The 21,607-nt window shown below is 43.7% G+C and overlaps 1 protein-coding gene across 3 annotated transcripts in view; it reads right to left on the bottom strand.

Annotated features, from left to right (window-relative positions):
* Positions 1-21,607, bottom strand: part of TMEM181 (transmembrane protein 181) — a 68,157-nt gene that overhangs the window by 20,306 nt on the left and 26,244 nt on the right. For 2 of the 3 annotated variants that reach the window (XM_030556659.1, XM_030556661.1), the window contains exons 3-7: positions 14,321-14,400; positions 11,697-11,787; positions 10,970-11,091; positions 2,645-2,764; positions 402-482 (exon numbers count right to left, since the gene is read on the bottom strand). In XM_030556659.1, the coding sequence (XP_030412519.1) occupies positions 402-482; positions 2,645-2,764; positions 10,970-11,091; positions 11,697-11,787; positions 14,321-14,400 (494 nt within the window). The remainder of the gene's footprint in view (positions 1-401; positions 483-2,644; positions 2,765-10,969; positions 11,092-11,696; positions 11,788-14,320; positions 14,401-21,607) is intronic. The other variant, XM_030556660.1, reaches the window with a different exon arrangement.

Genomic DNA, 21,607 nt, shown 5'->3' with positions numbered 1-21,607 from the left:
AGAAATTTTCCACTCCAGTTTTTCAGAAATATTTCATTACTTGGTCTCAACCCTGAAGTGAGTTTTTTCTTGAAAGTCTGAGCAATATTCTTTCAACCATTTTGAACTGTACAAAGTATATGATTTTCCCCATTTGCAATACCACCCAATCCAAAAAACACTCAAACACGGCTGGACTTGAAAATTCAGGTTCAACTAAAACCCTTCCATTGTTGGCAGAAATTTTAAAACACAAACTGAATTATAAGTATTTTTTAAAATGGTTTTGCACATGCACAGTAGGAGGCTTTGCTAATGTTGAGAGCTAGTATACCAAACACAGGACTGGGTAGCAGTTGAATTAGCCACTTGAACACCTATCCCCAGCCCTCCAAAAAAGTTAAGTAAGAGACTGTACTCACAGTGACCATGAAAGTAAGAACTACAAAGACAAACCGGAACCAGATTTCCACTTGTGAAAAAGATGGGTTGTAGGTTTTCCACTACAAGACAAATTAGCATATTAAGAGGAAGTTGACAGAATTTGCATAACATAAATTACTAGTACTTGCAGACACAATATTGCATAAAAGTCTTACAGATGAATCCATTGGCTTTTTCAAGTTTAATGGCCAAGCCATTGCAAATTCCACTGCACCACCTTAGAAAGATTAAGGCTAATTCATGCCTCGCTGCCTCCTCCAACCTCGATATTGTTATGAAAATTTCAATAAATAAAAATAGAGCTAATGCAGCTTACTGTTCCTCATGCTTGGCACTAAGTTACAAGATAAAAGAAGAATGATACATTCTCAAAGTGTGATCATACATGACAAACTACACACTAAGGCAAAAAAATAAAAAAGAGGATGAAACCAACATAGGTTAACTTCCCTTTGTTTAAGGCTTTACAGTAAATTCATCAATTGACTCAATTCACTGCAAGCTTCCTTATTTTTGAAGACTATGCATGTTTGTAGCTGACTAAACTTGCTAAATTAAGAAGAGATTAATGATTGCTAATTAGCTCATTTATTTCTCCTTCACCTGGTTTTTGCCTCAGGAAAAAGGAAAGCAAGTTCTAAAAACGCGCAACTAACTTCATTTCCTCCCCCATAACAGATATCATGGATAAAATGTAGCTTATATAAACTTTTACAAAGGATCAGGGTTTAAGTTATTCTGTGGTCCACATATCAGACTTTAAAGGAGACTTGGAAAATGGTTATAAAAATGGTTATACAAATGTACAAGCCTAGGCACAAAAATCTACTCAGCAACATTCTCTGGCCCCTGTGTGACTTTGGGTAAGTCACTTCACCTCTGTATGTCACTGATTTCCCTCTTTGTCTGTCTTGACTATTTAGACTGCAAGCTCTTTAGATCAGGCACCATTTATTCTGCACTACATGTACAGAGCCCTATTACGCTACACACTGTGCAATCTCAGGTGGGGATACTAGATACTCTGGGCAAGCCAAGTTTTGCAAAGCTGCCTTCAAGGTCATGTGCAAAGCAAGATGATAAAGTCTATCGCAGGCTCAAGTTGGCCATCCCTGAGAAGAAATCAGAATTTACTAATGTACATTGTCAAAGAGCCACAGTAATACGTCAGCACCCGCACATCCGCTCCTCTACCCCCATTCCCAGCGTCTCCCGCCCACTGGCAGCCCGATTAGCACCTCCCCCTCTCTCCCTGCATCTCCCGATCAGCTGTTTCATGGAGTGCAGAGGCTCTGAGAGGAGCAAGGGCATGGCAGGTGCAGGAGAGGGCGTGGGAAGGGGTGGAGTGGGGGCAGGGCCTGTGGCAGAGCCAGGGGTTGAGCAGTGAGCACTCCCTGGCACATTGGTAAGTTGGTGCCTGAAGCTCCAGCCCCGGAGTCGGGCCTTATACAACTCCATATGCTTTTGGAAAGTCTGGAGAAATCCTACTAATCTCAATACACCCACCATAACAGTTGTAAAAGGCCAGTATATGTTTGGGATGTAAGATTTGAATTCACACATTAACCTGTCTAAACGAGACATTTCTTGTGAACTCAGATCCCAACACTGCAATCAGTTGAACATGGGAATAACAGAAATGCAATTTTTGGATTGCCTATTTGTATGATAATAGCCAGGAGGCTTTTCCGTTTTACAGTTATTTCTTAGCAGTGCTTGAGTTCAGAGCTGTAAGAACAAGACAAGAGTTTCATATGTGCATTCAAGTTTTTTTCAATGGTGTGCTTTGTAAGAGAATATAGAATGGCCTTCTGAACAGGCTTTCCTTATCCACACTAATCAGAACTGTTCTAGCTGTAATCATGTTTGAACAGCTGTTGCTAGCTGGGTGTTAGTATGGATTTCCAAGGGCTAATAAAGATTTCTAGAGAACAGCACTACAGACTACCACTCTAGGTAAGCACAAGTTCGTAACAGTTCTGACAGAAGAGTTCTTCTCCACACTAGTCAGGGAAATTGTGCTAGAACTTTGACAATGGCAAATAAAGTATGTTTACAATCTCAGTGAGGATAGGGCCTTAGCCTCCACACGTTCTCTGTGCAAGTGTTTCACCTTAAAAAGGGAAATGACGTACATTTTACTAAGGTTAAAGTAGCCTTCCACAACAATAATTAAAACTGAAGATTTTTTTTTTTTGCTAGCATGATACTGTTCACTTACTGTGAAATTCACATTCTTGATGGGGTACATCAGCTTATTCAGATCCTCAAAACCAACAATGACTTCGTACTGAGTGTAAGTCAGGTAGCCAAGGTGAACCACAATGATTTCGGCACATTTCTATGAAAACACACAGAGTCAGAATATCTCATAAGAGCTTTATGCTGTAATTTATATTTAAGGGCTTACACCTCATAACAATTCAATTACAAAAAATGACTAAGAGAAGTTATAATGGATAAACAAATAAGGAGATGGAGAGAGATTCCAAAGGAATTTATTTACGGCAGTCAAAATACAAGTTCAATGGATGTCAACTGCCCATCAGTCAAAATACAGCTATATTTCTCAGTATCTAAGTATAAGATCTCCTGGTACCATTAATTTTTTATTTATTTTTTTTAAAGATGACCTGCAAAAGACAAAAAGGGGTCTTTTTTTCTTTGATGTATGAATAAAACTTGAAAGCTTTATTTAAGAAATGACTGCTTTTTCTTTTATATTATAAATTTCTGATCTTTGATGTCTTCTGTTGTGTTATCTTTCACTTTGGGATAGTTACGGATTAAAAACTGTCCGGCTCTGAAGTGGTATGAGGTTCTGCTGAGGACATCAAAGCAAAGGATCAGAGAGCTTTATACCGACTTTTTAAAAAATGTTAATGTGGGTCACTTCTTAACCCACATTAATATACAGCACAAGGAAATCACATCCTCCATAGCCAACTAAAAATGTACACAATCACCAACAATGGTTTTTTGAGGAGTGGAGGGGCCCCCAAAAAAGTGACGTTAGTTTTAGATTTGTCTGTGTGCTATTCTTTCTTTCAGTGTCAGAGAGCTAAGGAGAACATCAGAAAAATTCTAATTTTCCAAAGAAGGTTAGCACTCAGTGAAGGATATTTATATGCCTTGGTAACTATGAAACCAAAAACTGTAAACACATGAGCAATTAAATGCTCCAACAACTCAGCAGCAGCAGAACTGCCCTAGGCTATCTTTGCTCAATCCACTATTGCCCCCTGATTATCCAGCAGATTAGTTCGCCATGCTGTGGTAATTTTCAAGTAATTGCGCAATATATCATCTATACCTAAGGCCCTACCAAATTCATGGTTCATTTTGGTCAATTTCATGGTCGGAGGAATTTAAAAATCATAAATTTCATGATTTTGCCTATTTAAATATGAATTTTCAGTGTTGTAATTGTAGGGGTCCTGACCCAAAAAGGAGTTGTACAGGAGTCGCAAGGTTATTGTAGGGAGGTTTGCAGAACTACTACCCTTATTTCTGTGCTGCTGCTGCTGGCAGTAGCGCTGCCTTCAGAACTGGGCAGCTGGAGACTGGCAGCTGCTGGTCACAAACCCAGCTCTGAAGGCAGAGCTGCCACCAGCAGCAGTGCAGAAATAAGGGTGGCATGGTATTGTATTGCCACCCTTACTTCTGCACTGCTCCTGACAGGGTGCTTCCTTCAGAGTTGGGCGGCCAGAGATGGGTGGCTGTTGGCCAGGCGCCTAGCTCTGAAGGCAGCACAGAAGTAAGGGTGGCAATACCGCAACCCCTCTAAAATAACCTTGCAACCCCCCTGCAACTCCCTTTTGGTTCAGGAACGCCAATTTGAGAAATGCTGGTCTCCCCTCTGAAATCTGTATAGTATAACAACATAATGGCCATACTGGGTCAGATCAAAGGTCCACCTAGCCCAGAATCCTGTTTTCCGACAGTGGCCAATGACAGGTGGCCCCAGAGGGAATGAACAAAACAGGTAAACAAGTGATTCATCCCCTGCAGCCCATTCCAAGCTTCCTGCAAACACAGGTTAGCGACATCATCCCTGTCCATCCTGGCTAATAGCCACTGATGGACCTATCCTCCATGAACTTAATTTAGTTCTTTTTTGAACCCTATTATAGTCTTGACCTTCGCAACATCCTCTGGCAAGGAGTTTCATGGGTTGACTGTGTGTTGTGTGAAGAAATACTTCCTTTTGTTTGTTTTAAACCTGCTGCCTATTAATTTCATTTGGTGACCCTAGTTCTTGTGTTATGAGAAGGAATAAACAACACTTCCTTGTTTACTTTCTCCACACCAGTCATGATTTTATAGACCTCTATCATATCCCCCTTCAGTCATCTCTTTTCCAAGCTGAAAAGTCACACAGTCTTAATCTCTCCTCATATGGCAGCTGTTCCATACCTCTAATCATCTTTGTTGCCCTTTTATGAACCTTTTCCAATTCCAATATTTTTTTTTTGAGATGGGGCGACCACTTCTGCATGCAGTATTAAAAATGTGGGCATACCATGGATTTATACAGAGACAATATGGTATTTTCTGTCTTATTATCTCTCTCTTTCTGTTCGCTTTTTTTGACTGGCACTGCACGCTGAGTGGATATTTTCAGAAGACTATTCATAATGACTCCAAGATCTCTTTCTTGAGTTGTAACAGCTAACAGACATTTTATATGTATAGTTGGGATTTTTTTGCATTTTTTTGCAATTTTTTTTGCATTTTCAAAGTTGAATTTCATCTGCCATTTTGTTGCCTGGTCACCCAGTTTTGAGGGATCCTTTTGTAGCTCTTCGCAGTCTGTCTGGGACTTAATTTTGAGCAATTTAGTATCATCGGCAAATTTTGCCACCTCACTTTTACCAGATCATTTATGAATATATTGAATAGAACTGGGCCCAGTACAGACCTATAGGAGGCACCACTATTTTACCTCTCTTCATTCTGAAAACTAACCATTTATTCCTACCCTTTGTTTCCTATCTTTTAACCAGTTACCAATCCTTGAGAGGACCTTCTCTCTCACCCCATGACAGCTTACTATACCGAAGAGTCTTTGGTGAGGGACCTTGTCAAAGACTTTCTGAAAATTTAAGTACACTATATCCACTGGATCCCCTTTATCCACAGGCTTGTTGACCACCTCAAAGAATTCTAATAGATTGGTGAGGCATGATTTTCCTTTACAAAAATCATGTTGATTCTTCCCCAACAAATTCTGTTCATCTATGTGTCTGACAGTTTTGTTCTTTACTATGATTTCAACTAGTTTGCCCGGTACTGAAGTCAGGTTTACCGACCTGTAATCGCCAGGATCACTTCTGGAGCCCTTTTTAAGAATTGGCATCACATTAGTTTTCCTCCAGTCATTTGGTACTGAAGCTGATTTAAAGGATAGGTTACAGACTACAATAAGAAATTCTGCAATTTCACATTTGAGTTCCTTCAGAACTCTTGGGTGAATATCATCTGGTCCTGGTGACTTATTACTGTTTAGTTTATCAATTTGTTCCAAAACTTCCTCTAATGACATCTCAATGACACTTCCTCAGATTTATCACCTAAAACATAGGGTAAATGCACACAAAAGACCAGATTTCATGGTGGGATACCAGATTTCACAGTCCATGATGCGTTTTTCATGACCGTGAATTTGGTAGGCCCTATCTATACCTAGTAAGAAAGGGACATGGTTTATGTTCTTAAGTCTGCCCCTTTGTAAGTAGTCTCCATTTCAACCAACAAGATTGCAGTACAAATATACAAGGCCATGTTCATCCATATGTAAAGTATGCCGCTGCATAGGGCACCAGGAATTTGGGGCACCAAATTTCCTGATGCCCTGTGCAGCTGCATCCTGTTCCAGCCGCTTCTCTGGCTCTTCCCTGCTCCGCCCATTCCCTGCCCCAGCCCCGCCTCAGCCCCATCCCCACTCCTCTGAGCTCTGCAGCAGGGCCGGGCCTGCACTCACCAGCGGCAGGAAGTGCAGCAACCCAGCCCTAGCCGCGCTGCCAGTGCGTGCTGGGGAGTGGTTCCCCGCTGCCCCCAAGCCAGCCTCATCCCCTCCGCAGAGGCCTGGGGCCCCAACACCCCCCACGAGGGGGCTGCGCAGGACCCCAGAATTACTAGGAACAGCCCTGCAAATATACCTTTGCACCCAGCTCAAGTTTCTAACTCCAACAGCTGTAACTTTTCAGTGGATATCTCCCAGGACAGTGCTGGGAACTGGAAGAATGCAGGGGAAGAGAAAACACTGGTACTTCAATTCCTTTTAAAACTAGTAATGAAAGTCTAGGTAGAAAGAAACTCATTTTCAGACACTGGTCAGGTGAATGACATTTATTATCTTTCCCACTGGTCCTGACTTGTGTGACAGACCCAAACTGTGGGGTACAAGAGTCTGGTAGAAGGCAAATATACTGGTCACTGGATGAGTAGTTTTCTGTTCCCTGAGTGACCAGAGCAGGGGCTGCACTAAAGTAATCAGGAACCTGCTAGAACAAATTAAGGCAGACAGGTTGATTAGAACACCTGCAGCCAATCAAGGCAGGCTAATCAAGGCACCTGGGTTTAAAAAAGAGCTCACTCCAGTCAGGCCAAGGGGAGCCAGAGGAGAGGAAGCGCGTGTGAGGAGCTGGGAGCAAGGAGCTGAGAGTGTGCTGCTGGTGAGGACTAAGGAGAACAAGCGTTTTCAGACACCAGGAGGAAGGTCCTGTGGTGAGGATAAAGAAGGTGTTTGGAGGAGGCCACGGGGAAGTAGCCCAGGGAGTTGTAGCTGTCATGCAGCTGTTACAGGAGGCACTATAGACAGCTGCAATCCACAGGGCCCTGGGCTGGAACCCAGAGTAGAGGGCGGGCCTGGATTCCCCCTAAACCTCCCAACTCCTGATCAGACACAGGAGGAGCTGACCCAGACTGTGGGGAAGATCACTGTGGTGAACTAATCTGCCAATAAGCGCAGGACCCACCAAGGTACAGGAGGAACTTTGTCACACTAGTCATCCAGAGTTCAATGTTACTCAGGTAAGATCCAGAGTTAATCTAACTTTCAACATGTATATAGTATAGATACTCTACTGGTTTTTGGAAGAGACTACTCTTCAGAGAGAGAAATAAATCTTTGGAACAATTTTTACCAAGGGTTGTGGAAGATTCTTCACCACTGGCAATTTTAAATGAAGATTGAATGTTCTCCTAAAAGATATGCTCTAGTTCAAACAGGAATTATTTCGGGGACGTACTAGCCCCTGGGTTATGCAGGTCAGACTAGATCATCATAGTTGTCCCTTCTGGCCACAGAATCTCTGAAAGATGCCAGACTGACCTCTAGTCTCTGTTGCTGTCAAAGTGAGTCAACAGAACCAAGAGAAAAAGAAGGTGCACAATACTGCTGTGATAATACATGAAACTTTCATAAGCACTTAAATGACTAGGAGCCTAACCACTGAATGTCAATAGGATTTGGGTTCGTAAGTCATTTAGGCACTTTTGAACATTTTACCTAATCTTTTTATTATTTTCTTTTTTACATCTTGTAGAGGGGATCACAAGGCAGAAAACTAGAAGCAGCATCTAAACTGACTTAAGACATTCAAAACATTCAGAATGCCCACGTATAAGCGAGACAAAGTGACCAAGCAGAGAGAGAGCATCTCTTAACACACTCACCTGTTACAAATATTTGAAATATTTCACTAAGCCTTCCAAATAAATAGCCTGATGGCACAGAGGAGAATTTGGGGGAATTTTTGGGTCACAGGTTGGCAGGACAGAGTGGGTCTCACACTCCTCTAAAACCCTTCTATATTGAAATCCTTAAAGAAACACCATCAGTCGTGAAGGATTGCACACTCCATTTCCCCCTTCCTCTTGCAAGATTCAACTGTCTTGAGTCAGTCTAAAGGCTAACTAATGCTTGGGGACTTTAAAAAGAAAAAAAAAAAAAAGAATCCAGCAGAGATAGGAAAAAATGTCAAGTCCAGAATATCTGACTTATGATCAGGGCCCTACCAAATTCATGGCTATGAAAAAACACATCCCGGACCATGAAATCTGATCTCCCACCATGAAATCTGGTCTTTTGTGTAATTTTACCCTATACTATACAGATTTCCTGGGGGAGACCAGCATTTCTCAAATTGGAGTCCCTAACTCAAAAGGGAGTTGTGGTGAAGGGGTGGGGGTGGAGTCACAAGGTTATTTTAGAAGGGAGGCACGATATTGCCACCCTTATGTCTGCAGTACCTTCAGAGCTGGTGGCCGGGCACCCAGCTCTGAAGGCAGTGCCCCGTCAGCAGCAGCGCAGAAGGATGGCTTGGTATGGTACTGCCACCCTGTCAAGTATAATTCCCAATTCTGGGCCTGATACCCTCTGGTCCCCCCAAAACCTTCCCAGGGGACCCCAAGACCCAGATTCCTTGAGTCTCACAACAAAGGAAAATAAGCCATTCCCTCCCAGCTCCTTCCCGCCCTGGGAACACTAGGAGATCGCCTGATTCAACTTGTTGAATCACCACACCGAGAGGAGTGTTACCTTCCACCTCACCCAGAGGCAATACAAGCTGCGTGAATATAACACAAAGAAAATTTATCCTTCCCTTCTCCCCACCAATTCCCTTGAACCTTAACTAGGAGAAAAAAATTAAACAGGTCTTAAAACAAAACTTTAAATAAGAAAGAGAGAAAAAGTAAAAGGTTTATCTCTGCACTTTAGATGGTAAAAAGTTACAGGGTCTTTCAACTGTGAACAATAGAAAGAAACTTTCTCCAGCAGAAACACAATTTAAGCTACTTCCAGCAAGTACACATATGTAAATGGAAAAAAAAAAACAAATTAAAAACTATGACCACCTTTTCTTACTCACAATTCTGAATAGATAAGAGACTGTAGCAGGGAGATTAGCAGAAACCTGGTTGCACCTCTAGTCCCATCCAGGAGCCAGAGAGAACAAAACCAAACCCAAAACCCACGAACAAAGGCTTCCCTCCCATGAGATTTGAAAGTATCTTGTCTTCTGATTGGTCCTCTAGTCAGGTGTTTGGGGTCCCTGTTTGTTAACCCTTTACAGGTAAGAGAGACATTAACCCTTAACTATCTGTTTATGACACATCCTTAGTTCTGTGATGCTGCCTTCAGAGTTGGGCAGCCAGAGAGTGGCATCTGCTGACTGAGGACCCACATCTGCAGGCAGCAGTGCCATTCTCATGAGACTTGGTAGATCTCTGCCCTCCTAGTGGGAGACAGGGGTTTTGTTCAGTGGTCTGCCCTTTATGAAGCATCTAGCCAGGTAAAATACTGGCTACAGCTGTACGCTCCTAAACAATTTCAGTTGCCATTGGTGAGAAAACAGGTGTTTCTGAGCTTTGTTTGTGACTGTGTGGAGACTTAATAGCTCAGGAGATTGGAATGGGAATACAGAGCATCTCACCTCCAGATCATCTCTTTCAAATTTGACCCAGCCTGGGAGTCAGATTTGAAAGAGATCATCATTGTAACTGTTTGGTAACCTCTGTGAAATTAGTTGTCCTGTTCAGTTTGTGGTGAACAGATGCAGTATTACCTACTCCATCTGCTTAAAAATACTGAGATTACTTCTGTGTTGCTGCTGGCGATTGGTTCTGCCTTCAGAGTTTGGCTCAGCCACTGCTCTCCAGCTGCCCAGCTCTGAAGGCAGCGCTGCCACCAGCTGCAGCACAGAAGTAAGGGTAGCAGTACCAAAACCCACCCTACAATAACCTTGAGACTCCCCCATAACTCCTTTTTGGGTCAGGACTCCTACAATTACAACACCATGACAGTTCAGATTTAAATAGCTGAAATCGTGAAATTTATGATTTTTAAAATCCTATGACCGTGAAATTGACCAAAATGGATGGTGAATTTGGTAGGACCCTAATTATGATATATGGTCCTCACTGTGTAATTAAGATCAGTCTTCTAAAGAAAGTCTCACTCACGAGGAGCTATAGTCTCATGGCTCTTCAAGTTAAACTAACTCAAATCTTAGATGCTGAAGAAAAGGTATGCTAGAACTTTAAAACCTTAAATGACTACACTTAAATAATGTTGTGTCTCAGACTCAAGGCAGTGACTATATTACAGCATTCTGATTCTTCCATTTAGGATCTGTCCACATTAATACTAAAACAGTGCCAGCAGCAACTGCGTTTAAACACAGTCATGTCCAGCTGAGTTTTACCATTTTCCCAGTGTGGAAAGGATTTTTTTTTTTTCCCTGTAATTCAGTTCCATTCATGTTGTTGACAACCTGAAAAGTATTCTATATTACGGCCTGGTTACTATGGATCTCAAAAGAAGTCATGCCACACAGCTGGAGGAAGCCATATTACAACCTTGCTAGCAAAATCCAAGAAACAGTATTACTAGCACAACTGCAAGCATAAGGTAGACAAACTCTTACTGCAAGTTTTTCCCTGTGGCCTCCTTATCAGATACTCCCCCCACAGCTACAACACACAAGTAGTTTTAAAAGGATAACGTTTACAATCAGTGTTGTTTCAAAAAAATACTTACTTGTGCACAATTCAGCATTCTCGTCCGATTGTAAACTTGTTTCTTAATGAAGGATGAACTTCCATTTTCTTCTACACCACGTATTTTAACTGTTATAGTAACATTTGTTTTGAAGCTGGATTCTGTAATTAAAGAGACAAATATTAAGTTGTTGTCCAAAACAAATGCAGAAATAAAATCTCAAATAGAGTTACTAGGTGCAGCAATACTCTCATCTTACTGAAGCCGATTCAGGTATGCATTGTTACAGTAGAGAGGAAAAACCTTGCATTCCTGACTTGGGCAAGAATTCCCATTGAAGTCAGTGTGGTATTCATTGCAATTAGCAATACCTGATAATGTGATCTGAGAATCTGAATGTTAATCTATAGTCATTATCTTGTTACATCAACTAGTCTAATCCCAAAAAGAGGAAGCTGAAGAGAGAGAGACAAACACACAACACTACTGCTTTAGCAAAAAGTATAAGAAAACAAACAACTTCTAAATTTCCCTGCAGCCATTTCCTTAGATTCTTAGCTAACAAGTCAAGTTTTGCATATTTATTGTGATGGGTGGGCTTTTCCCATGCATTTTGGATCCAAGTAAAACTACATGATGATATACATGACAGCTAAGTGAAATACAGGTCAGCTACTATAACAGTAATTGATTTGTTTTACCTACTGTAATAAAATTCCAGGATAACATCAGTTTTCTGAAATAACAACTTGGATAAGGTGCTTACCGTCAGGCTGATCCAGCTGAATCATACATGTAAGCCACAGCTGCTGATTATAAGTAGACAATGGTTTTGAATTTAATTTAAATGGCCTAATCTGGAAGAAAACAAGAAGCATTTGAGGTAATTCACATTCATCCTGCTGCACTTGCCATTTGGACATGCAATGAATAAATACTTCTGTTACCCTTCTACACTTCTGACAGAAAAGCATGGGTTGTTTTTTTTTTAATCCATTAAATGATCAATCGTCGGTACAACGCTGGTGGTGTGAACACCACCCTTGAATACATTTCATTTTATCAGCACACAGTTTGTGTAGCTTTGAATTAAGAGACAGAAGTATTTAAAGAAATAAAAGCAGCAGCTAACAGTTAAAGAGAATGCAAGTACAGAAAGGAAATATAGTTTTATACTTTCAAATCAAGTACCAAAAGTAGTTTATTTCTAGCTCTACACTTCAAAAGTCAGAGTTTTGGACATCAAATTGCTACATGTCAGGCTTATTCAACTTTGTGTATCAAAATGGCAGCCATTTCCCCTTGGATGTTCTAAAACTTTCACATTCCTTTTAAAACCACAAAACAAGAAATGAATAGGTACGAGCTGCAAGCAGAAGTAGGACAAATTCTGAATGGATGTTTTTCTAAAAGATATACTCTAATTCAAACAGGAATTAATTTAGGGAAGTCTTACTACCTGTGTTTTATACAGGAGGTCAGACTAGATGACCATAATGGTCCCTTCTAGTCTAGATTCGCAGTTTACAAGGAGCAGTGGTAGAAGAGAAAGGGTTGGCTTTTCCTTGCCATACCTCTGCTCATCTGGGTACAATAAGTGTATAAGAACGTTTTAGAGAACAGAAACCAAATATACATAGGTCACAAGTTAAATATAGAGAGCACAGGTACAACATTTAGGGCTCAACAAATTGAATACATAACTTTATTATTTCAAAGCAATTTAAGTACTGTCCCCAATCCCCCATCATACTACTGCCAAAGGTAAAACTGGAGTGGGTGTAGGAAAAAAACAACAGCTAAAATGCAGGGGAAGTGCAGAGCCTTATAGACTCATAGACTCTAGGACTGGAAGGGACCTCGAGAGGTCATCGAGTCCAGTCCCCTGCCCTCGTGGCAGGACCAAATACTGTCTAGACCATCCCTGATAGACATTTATCTAACCTACTCTTAAATATCTCCAGCGATGGAGATTCCACAACTTCCCTAGGCAATCTATTCCAGTGTTTAACTACCCTGACAGTTAGGAACTTTTTCCTAATGTCCAACCTAAATCTCCCTTGCTGCAGTTTAAGTCCATTGCTTCTTGTTCTACCATTGGAGGCCAAGGTGAACAAGTTTTCTCCCTCCTCCTGATGACACCCTTTTAGATACCTGAAAACTGCTATCAGGTCCCCTTGAAAGTGAGGATGTGAAGGTTGCTTTTAGGATACCAGATCTCTGGTGTTTATTTCATACCTTTCACTTACCAATGAACAACTGCCAAGAAAAAAAAAAATTCCTTCCAGTTGACAGAACTGAAAATGGATGTGGGGGTGTTAGTCCTCATTGAGGACTTCTTAAATTCTCTGCTTTCAATTTCCTCTCCACCTCACTCTCTTAAGAATGCACATTGTGGTTGTCTTTCTTGGCTAAAGAGGGATGCATGGGTTCTCAAGGAAATCCCACACTTTGGTTGGCCACCGTGTCAGCTGCAGAGCAACTCTGCCCTATCACAGGTCTCCCTAATTTACCAGTCTGGAGAAGAACTAACTGAGACTAGAAACCGATGCTGGGTACTCATGAGTAAGGCTATGTTTTAGTCACGGGTATTATTAGTAATGTCACGGACAGGTCACAGGCCGTAAACAAAAATTCACGGCCTGTGACCTATACACCCCAGTGGGGGGGCGAGGGAGCTCAGGGGGACAGCCTGGGGGTGGGGGGCAGCACAGCAGGTGCTGGGGGGGGAGGGCCAGGGGGTGCAGCGGGTGCTCAGGGAGGGCATTGTGGGTGCTCGGGTGGTGGCCAGGGGGCACAATGGGTGGTGAGGGGGGGCACATGGGTGCTTTGGGGGGGGGGCAGAGAAGGCTCCCTTCCTGGTTCCTGAGCTCCACTTGCTGCCTCCGCTCCACCCCAAACCCCAGTTCTACAGCTCCCATTGGCTGGGAACCGCAGCCAAAGGGAACTACAGGGACAGTGCCTGGCAGCAGAGGCAGCACATGGAGGTAAGAGCTGAGGGAGGGGAGCCACCCCCAGGTAAGCATTGCCCAGCATCCCAATCCTCAGCCCTGAGCCCCCCTACACCCAAACTCCTGCTGCTGGGGGGTTCAGGGGCTGCCCAAGTTCCTCAGGCAGCCCTCAGGCCAGGCCCACCAGCCACTGCAAAAGTCACAGAGGTCACGGAATCCATGACCTCTGTGACAAACACAGAGCTTTACTCATGAGGCAGCATAAAGAACTAATCCAAGAAAATTCTGAATTCTTGTGCAAGTTGGAAAGCACAACACCACACAGATATAATTTTCCATTTAAAATCTGACTTCTTAAGCATGTGTGTGAATAAAATACTTTTTACCAAATAAAATCATCAGTGCCTGCCACGTAACAACAATATAATGTAGTTCTTACCTTTAAGTTACTCAATGTAGCTGTTACTGCAGTGGATTCAATTACACTAGGACCTAAATGATAGTCAAAAGGAGAGAAGACTGTACTGAAGTAAAGCCATAAATAATGACATCATAGTAAGAAAATTATAGAAGTCTGAAGTCTCTTTAATCTCAGGATTCAGAGCACTTTGCAAATATCAGTTATGCAATACTCCAGTGAAGCAGGCAAATATTACACCAGGTTATTGATGTGTAAACTGAGGGGCAAGTCCCTTGATAGCCATGCAAGGCCACTTAACAATTAAGTAGCAGAACAGGGACTAGAAAAGTCAGTAGTGCCAAGTCCCAGATCTCTACTCTGCCACATGCTACAAATGCATTCAAATAAGACACTAGATATTTCCTTCCAACTACAATTTTTTTATTTTATTTTTTTACAATCCTATTAAAAATTCACAGCCCACCCCAACTAATAAATTGACTCTGCTATGTTTCTGATTAATAAATTTTTGTAACTGTCCAATAAAGACTGGTGCTGTGGTTAATACCTAGAGATAGGTGCAGAGGTAGAAGTGAGGAGGCATTATTAGGAAAGGGGGATCTATTTAAGTTGTCCTACAGCATTAGAGTACCCAGTACACCATTTGCATGCCTTGTGGTTACAGTAATGATATTTTGTGGAATGAGTGTTGGATTTTGACCATCTTGGCCTGTTGAACGGAATTACCTATGTTTGTGTCTAGGTTACATATTATTAAGGCTAAGATTTTTAGTAAAATCGGACATGTTAAAGGCAATAAAAAAAAATTCATGGAAGCTATGACCTGTCTAACTTTTGCTGCTGTGGCTCCATGGTTTCTCCCACCACTATGGTGGCTGGGAGCTGTGGGGTTCCCCCTCTGCATCCATGGGAACTAGAAGCTGCAGGGTGATCATATTTCCCAAAGAGAAAATGGGAAACCCCCAGCTGCTCACCTGAGGCAGTCCCTCTACCCTGTTCATGAGGCTGTCCCCCATCGCTGGAACCTTGCAGGGGGCCCCCCTGTCACTGGAACCCTGCCAGGGCCCCACTGGCTGCCAGCTCCAGAGTCCCGCAGCCCCTGGCACTGAAGCAAGCAGAGAATGTCACAGAGGTTTCTGGAAATCACCGATTCCGTGACTTTCATGACCTCCATGACATAAACGTAATCTTACGTAAATTGATCCTTATAGACATTAAAAAATGTGAATGGTTTCATTGAGGTTCTACTGCAGATATGGATGTTGTTTTCAACAAGTGATATTTAAATTGATTTGTTAAAGCGGAAGACTGAATGGCTCTTCTGGTCATGGAACTAAAGAATAATGAACAAACTATTATACACTCAGCCTCACAGAAACAGTGAAAATGAACCTTTACAGAATTAAGGAGTACTTAGGTAGGTGAGCAGAAAAACTGTACCAGCACAGAAAACAAGCTCAGCATCTTCATAGGCCAACTTGCATCTTTTCTGCATTCTTTACTCCCCAGAACTAGCATGAAAGAACCATGCAACAGGAAGGAGAATGAATGCCTCTTAGAGACAAGAGATCTGAACCAGATCCTGGGTTACAAAGATCAGAGCAGCAGACATCTTTAATTAAAGGAACACCTGCTTTCACATAGCAATAAGGCTCCTGCTCAGCTCCCAGTACTACAACTATATACACTAGATGTGTGGAATGGAATGTACAAGTGAGAGACAGCAGACATACCGTCAAGTCCCTCCCACCACACCCCCTCTTGCTTCTTTAAGTCTGCTCAGGTGTGTGTGTGTGTGCACGTGTGTGTGAGATTCACTAATGCCATACAACTTTAACTGGTGAGCACTGCACTGTGCTTGCCCCTCCCCCATACAGAGAACATGAGGTTGTTAATAATGGAGTAAAACAAATCTAGTGCTACCAACTACTGAAAAAATATATCACATCTTAGGGTCCCATAATGCTGTATATTCTCTTTTCACAGGTAGGTATTCACACAAGTATCTAAGTGTTTGTTATGACCAGCATATGAACTATGCATCTTATCATCAAGAATAGTATTTTCCTGGTGCACTTTGAAAAAACAGTTGGGGGCTTACCAAGAATTTACAACACCTCTCCCCCCCGAAGTATTTTCTCCCCAGTTTCCCTTAAATAACAAACAACCTAAAACGTTTCCTTTCTTAAAAGAAAAGAAAAAAAAACCTCTTAGACAGACCAGATTTTTTCTGTACGGTTGCTCAGGAATGTGCAGCTAGATGTTTAGTTTTTAAAAACAAAATACACTCAGAATGTACTTTTTTAAAGAATGATATGGACTCTGCAAGTGAGCATAATAAAAAGGTAGAACAAATGTTTTTCCTCACAAAGTCAAGTAAGTTCTTTTAAAAGCAAAAAATCAATCAATGTAATAATGAGTTGAGTCCATGTCCTGTCAACATACCTGGCTGCTAAAGCAATCTCATGAGGATAAGAATCCCACAGCACTGCCAATTCCTGAAGAAAATCAAAGGTCGGACCACACTTCCAACAAGGTACAAAGAACCATGAATTCCTTACAACAGCAGAGTTACAAGGGACAAGGGCATCCACATTATCCGAGCTACATGCAAGTAAATGCAATGCAACACACCACTAACAAAATTCCATACTGAGAACGATCATTCATTAGGCCTGAACAGCTTTTACGAGAGCACTGCTTTTCCCATTATTAGGCCTTGTCTACACTACAGAGTTGCAGCGCTGGTGAGGGGGTTACAGCGCTGCAACTTAGGATGTGTACACACTTGCACAGCACGGCCAGCACTGCAACTCCCTGGTTGCAGCGCTGGCTGTACACCCTGTCGAGCCTCGGGTGTAGAGGATCCAGCGCTCAGCAAGTGTAGACATCCACCAGCGTTTTTACTGACCTCCGTGGCATAAGCAGGTATCCCAGCATACCTTAGAAGCCTCTCTGGTAATCATGCAAACTCCACTGCCCTAGGCTCACCTGACCCCTCCTTTAAATGCCCCAGGAATTTTAAAAATCCACTTCCTGTTTGCTCAGCCAGGTGTGGAGTGCAATTAATCAATCAATCACTCAGCGACCATGCCTCCACGCACCAAATGAGCCCCAGCATGGACCAATGCAGAGCTGCAGGACCTCATAAGTGTTTGGGGAGAGGAGGCTGTGCAAGCACAGCTGCGCTCCAGAAGGAGAAATTATGATACCTATGGGCAGATATCGCAGTCCTTGATGAGAAGGGGCCATGAACGGGACGCGTTGCAGTGCAGGGTCAAAATTAAAGAGCTGAGGAGTGCCTACTGCAAAGCTCGTGAGGGAAATCGCCGCTCAGGAGCTGCTCCCACGACCTGCTGTTTTTACCAGGAGCTGGATGCCATACTTGGGTGTGACCCCACTGCCAATCCTAGGAGCACGATGGAGAGTTCAGAGCAGGGAGAAGTGGGGGAGGTTGTAGAGGACGGCGACAGTGACGCTACTGGCGTGGAGGGAGACACCCCGGAGTCCCAGTACACATGCAGCCAGGAGCTCTTCTCAAGCCAGGAGGAGGCTAGCCAGTCGCAGCAGCAGGAAGTTGATGGTGAGGAAGAAACTGAGGATCGTGCTCAGGGTAAGTAGATTTTTATGTTTTGGGAGAGGAGGGTTTTGGGTATGGCTGCATGCATGCATGCCTAAACGTGGAATAGCCCATTGATTTGCTCTATCACGTCTCTGTAATCTGCCTCGGTAATCTCTTGAAAAGTTGCAGCAAGAGCGTTTGCAATTTGCTTTCTCAAGTTGATCGGGAGAGCCACCGTGGTCCCTATCCCAGTCAGTCAGGCTAACTCGTCCGATCCACTGTGCAGCGAGGGGTGGGGGGACCATGGCTGCACACAGGCAAGCTGCAAAGGGGCCAGGGCGGTATCCACATTCCTGTAGAAGACCCTCCCTCTCTTCCCAGGTAACACGCAGCAGTGATATGTCTGGCAGTAGGAAACCCTGTTGAGAATTTAGGGATACTTGAGTGCAGGGTGCCAGGTTCGCGTTTCCCCAGCCCATTGCGCTCTGTTGTTAACCCCCCCCTCCCAGCACGTAGCCAGCCACCCGGTGTGCTCCAGTGTTCCCTACCCCCCCTCCCAGCACGTAGGCATCCACGTAGTGTGCTCCGGTGTTATGCACCCCTCTCCAAGCGGGCATCCAGCACCGTGGTGTGCTCCGGTGTTCCCCACCCCCCCTCCAAGCAGGCATCCAGCACCGCGGTGCTTCTCCCCCCCACCACCACCAGCAGGACGGCGTGAACACAGACCAAAGCCCACCCCCCCCCCGAGCAGCTCACCACCTTCCTGTTCACTACTGTCCCCTCTTCAGGACACCAGCTACCTCCTGTACCCATTTCAGATAAACCCCAGTGACCCATTGCTCAATTCCCACTCCCAAGGGGAAATCGGGGGAAAACCACTCACCCCATTGCTCGCCATGACTTTTAGCTTCCCTGCCCTTTCTGTGTTATGTGAAATATGTGAGAAGGATGCTACCAAAAGTCTAAAAAGTCCTTCACTGTGTGATAATAAACAATGTAGCCTCTGTGTATTACATGGTTCTATCTCTCTTTTTTCTAGTGACCTTGACTACTGCAGCCGGATCACCGGCCTCACGTAGGTTGCAGAACTTGAGAAGGAATCCCAGAAAATCAAAAGAGGAATTGATCAAATCTGTTATGAGTCACTACAACAGAGAAAGTAGGAAGACACAGGAATGGAGAGAGAAAATGTATGAATGGAGACAGAGTGTACATGAATGGAGGCAAACAGAAAGCAGGAGAAAGGAATTGTCTGCCAAAAAAAACACAAAGCAGATGATAAGCCTCCTGGCTCGCCAAACTGAGTCTTTCGAGTCTCTCATAGCCATGCAGACAAATATGTACCGTTGTAACCCACAGCCCTCCCAAAGCCCTCTTTCTTGTTCCCCAGTATTTCCACAAAACAACTTTCTCCAGCAGCCAGTTCCTTATTATCCCCAGCTGCCCCCAACACCTGTACGATCACCTACCAGCCCTGATAACTATAATTCTTACCCTGTTCACTCCACCCCCATTATCCTACAGCATGGTAATCCTGAAGTGCAGTAGACATTGAATAGTGATCAAAATAGGACATATTAAAACCTGTGAATGTACAGTCCACCACCCCAACCCCCTTGCCTTTTATGTACTGTATGTTGAATAAAGGATTTTTTTTCTTTTTCACTATGTTATATTATTGCTGGAAGTGGTAAATATTGTACACCAAGGTAAAGCAAAGCACATCAAATGCATCAAACATTACTGTTGGTTCTCAGCATCAAATTGCTCCCTTAAAGCATCCCTAATCCTTGAAGCCCTTTCCTGGGCCTCCCTATTAGCCCTACTCTCTGGCTGAGCAAACTCATCCTCTAGGCGTCGAACCTCGGAGGTCCATTCCTCACTGAATCTTTCACCCTTCCCTTCACAAATATTATGGAGGGTACAGCTCGCGGATATAACAGCAGTGATGCTGCTTTCCCCCAAATCTAGCTTCCCATAAAGACAGCGCCAGCGGGCTTTCAAACAGCCAAAAGCACACTCCACAGTCATTCTGCACCGGCTCAGCCTGTAGTTGAACTGGTCCTTGCTCCTGTCAAGCTTCCCTGTATATGGTTTCATGAGCCAGGGCATTAAGGGATAAGCGGGGTCTCCAAGGATCACAGTGGGCATTTCGACGTCCCCTACTGTGATCTTGCGGTCTGGGAAAAAAGTCCCAGCCCTCAGCCTCCTGAACAGGGAACTGTTCCTAAAGATGCGTGCATCGTGCACCTTTCCAGGCCATCCTGAGTAAATGTCAGTGAAACCCCCACGGTGATCCACAAGCGATTGCAGAACCACGGAGAAATCCCTTTGTGATTAACGTACTCTGATGCCAGGTGGGGTGGTGACAGAATAGGAATATGCGTCCCATCTATTGCCCCTCCACAGTTAGGGAAACCCATTTCTGCAAAGCCATCCACAATGTCCTGCACGTTCCCAAGAGTCACGGTTCTTCTTAGCAGGGTGCGATTAATGGCTGTGCAAACTTGCATCAGCACCATTCCAACGGTAGATTTCCCACTCCAAACTGGTTCGCCACCGATCTGAAGCAGTCTGGAGTTGCCAGCTTCCAGATTGCAATAGCCACCCGCTTCTCCACTGGCAGGGCAGTTCTCAATCTCGTGTCCCTGCGCCGGAGGGTAGGGGCGAGCTCAGCACACAGTGCCATGAAAGTGGCTTTTCTCATCCGAAAGTTCTGCAGCCACTGCTCGTCGTCCCAGGATTGCAGGACGATGCGATCCCACCACTGACTGCTGGTTTCCCGAGCCCAAATGCGCCGTTCCACGGAGCTGAGCACGTTTGTTACTGCCACAAGCAATTTACTGTCTTCACCGTGAGGCGATTCAATATCATCGTCTGACTCCTCACTGTCACTCTCACTTTGCAGCTGAAGGAATAGCTCCACTGCCATGCGTGATGTGCTGGCAACATTCATCAGCAAGGTCGTCAGCAGCTCAGGCTCCATTTATAACAAAAACCGCAGAAATCGCGCTGTAGAATCACAATGCTGCCGAACTGCTCGAAATATGTAGCAAAGCACCACGGGGCGTTGGAACAGGAAGCGGAAAGACCCTCACACTTCCTTCCCCTTCCCACAAGCCACAGCGCCGAAATGGGACGAGGTGATCTGTGGGATAGCTGCCCACAATGCACCACTCCCAACAGTGCTGCAAGTGCTGTAAATGTGGCCACACTGCAGCGCTGGCCCTACACAGCTGTACTAACACAGCTGTAACTACCAGCGCTGCAAAACTGTAAGTGTAGCCATACCCTTAGTCAAAGCCAGCTGTCACATGCCTGCAAGTCCCAATCAAATAATTAGAATTGAATGTAGCACACATAACAGAAGAATATGGCCCAATTATTTAGCTGAGTCAGAAACAGCTCTAATGAAGCCATTCCCATTTCTTGCTTAATAGTTCATAAGAGATGTAATCTGAAAACTACATTTACATAAAATCACAGTAAGGACCATGCATTGCCCTAATTTGCCCCCAGGCACCTCCCAGCAACGTCACTCTCTTACGTTTGAAGATGATGGCAGTTAGTTTAGTTCTGAAATTTTAAGAGAAACTAACAGCATCGAAGACAGTTCTATTTTATGGCTGATTTTTCCTATTGTTATTTTTTGTTCATTTTTTTAAAGCAGCTTTTGAGTGTGGCGAAGTTCAGCAGCACTAAACAGAAAAATGTTTCCATGCTCATCATTTGCAGGATGGACA

This window comes from Gopherus evgoodei, chromosome 3, assembly GCF_007399415.2.
Source record: "Gopherus evgoodei ecotype Sinaloan lineage chromosome 3, rGopEvg1_v1.p, whole genome shotgun sequence".
NCBI lineage: Eukaryota > Metazoa > Chordata > Testudines > Testudinidae > Gopherus > Gopherus evgoodei.
This window is presented reverse-complemented; position numbering and strand designations above follow the sequence as displayed.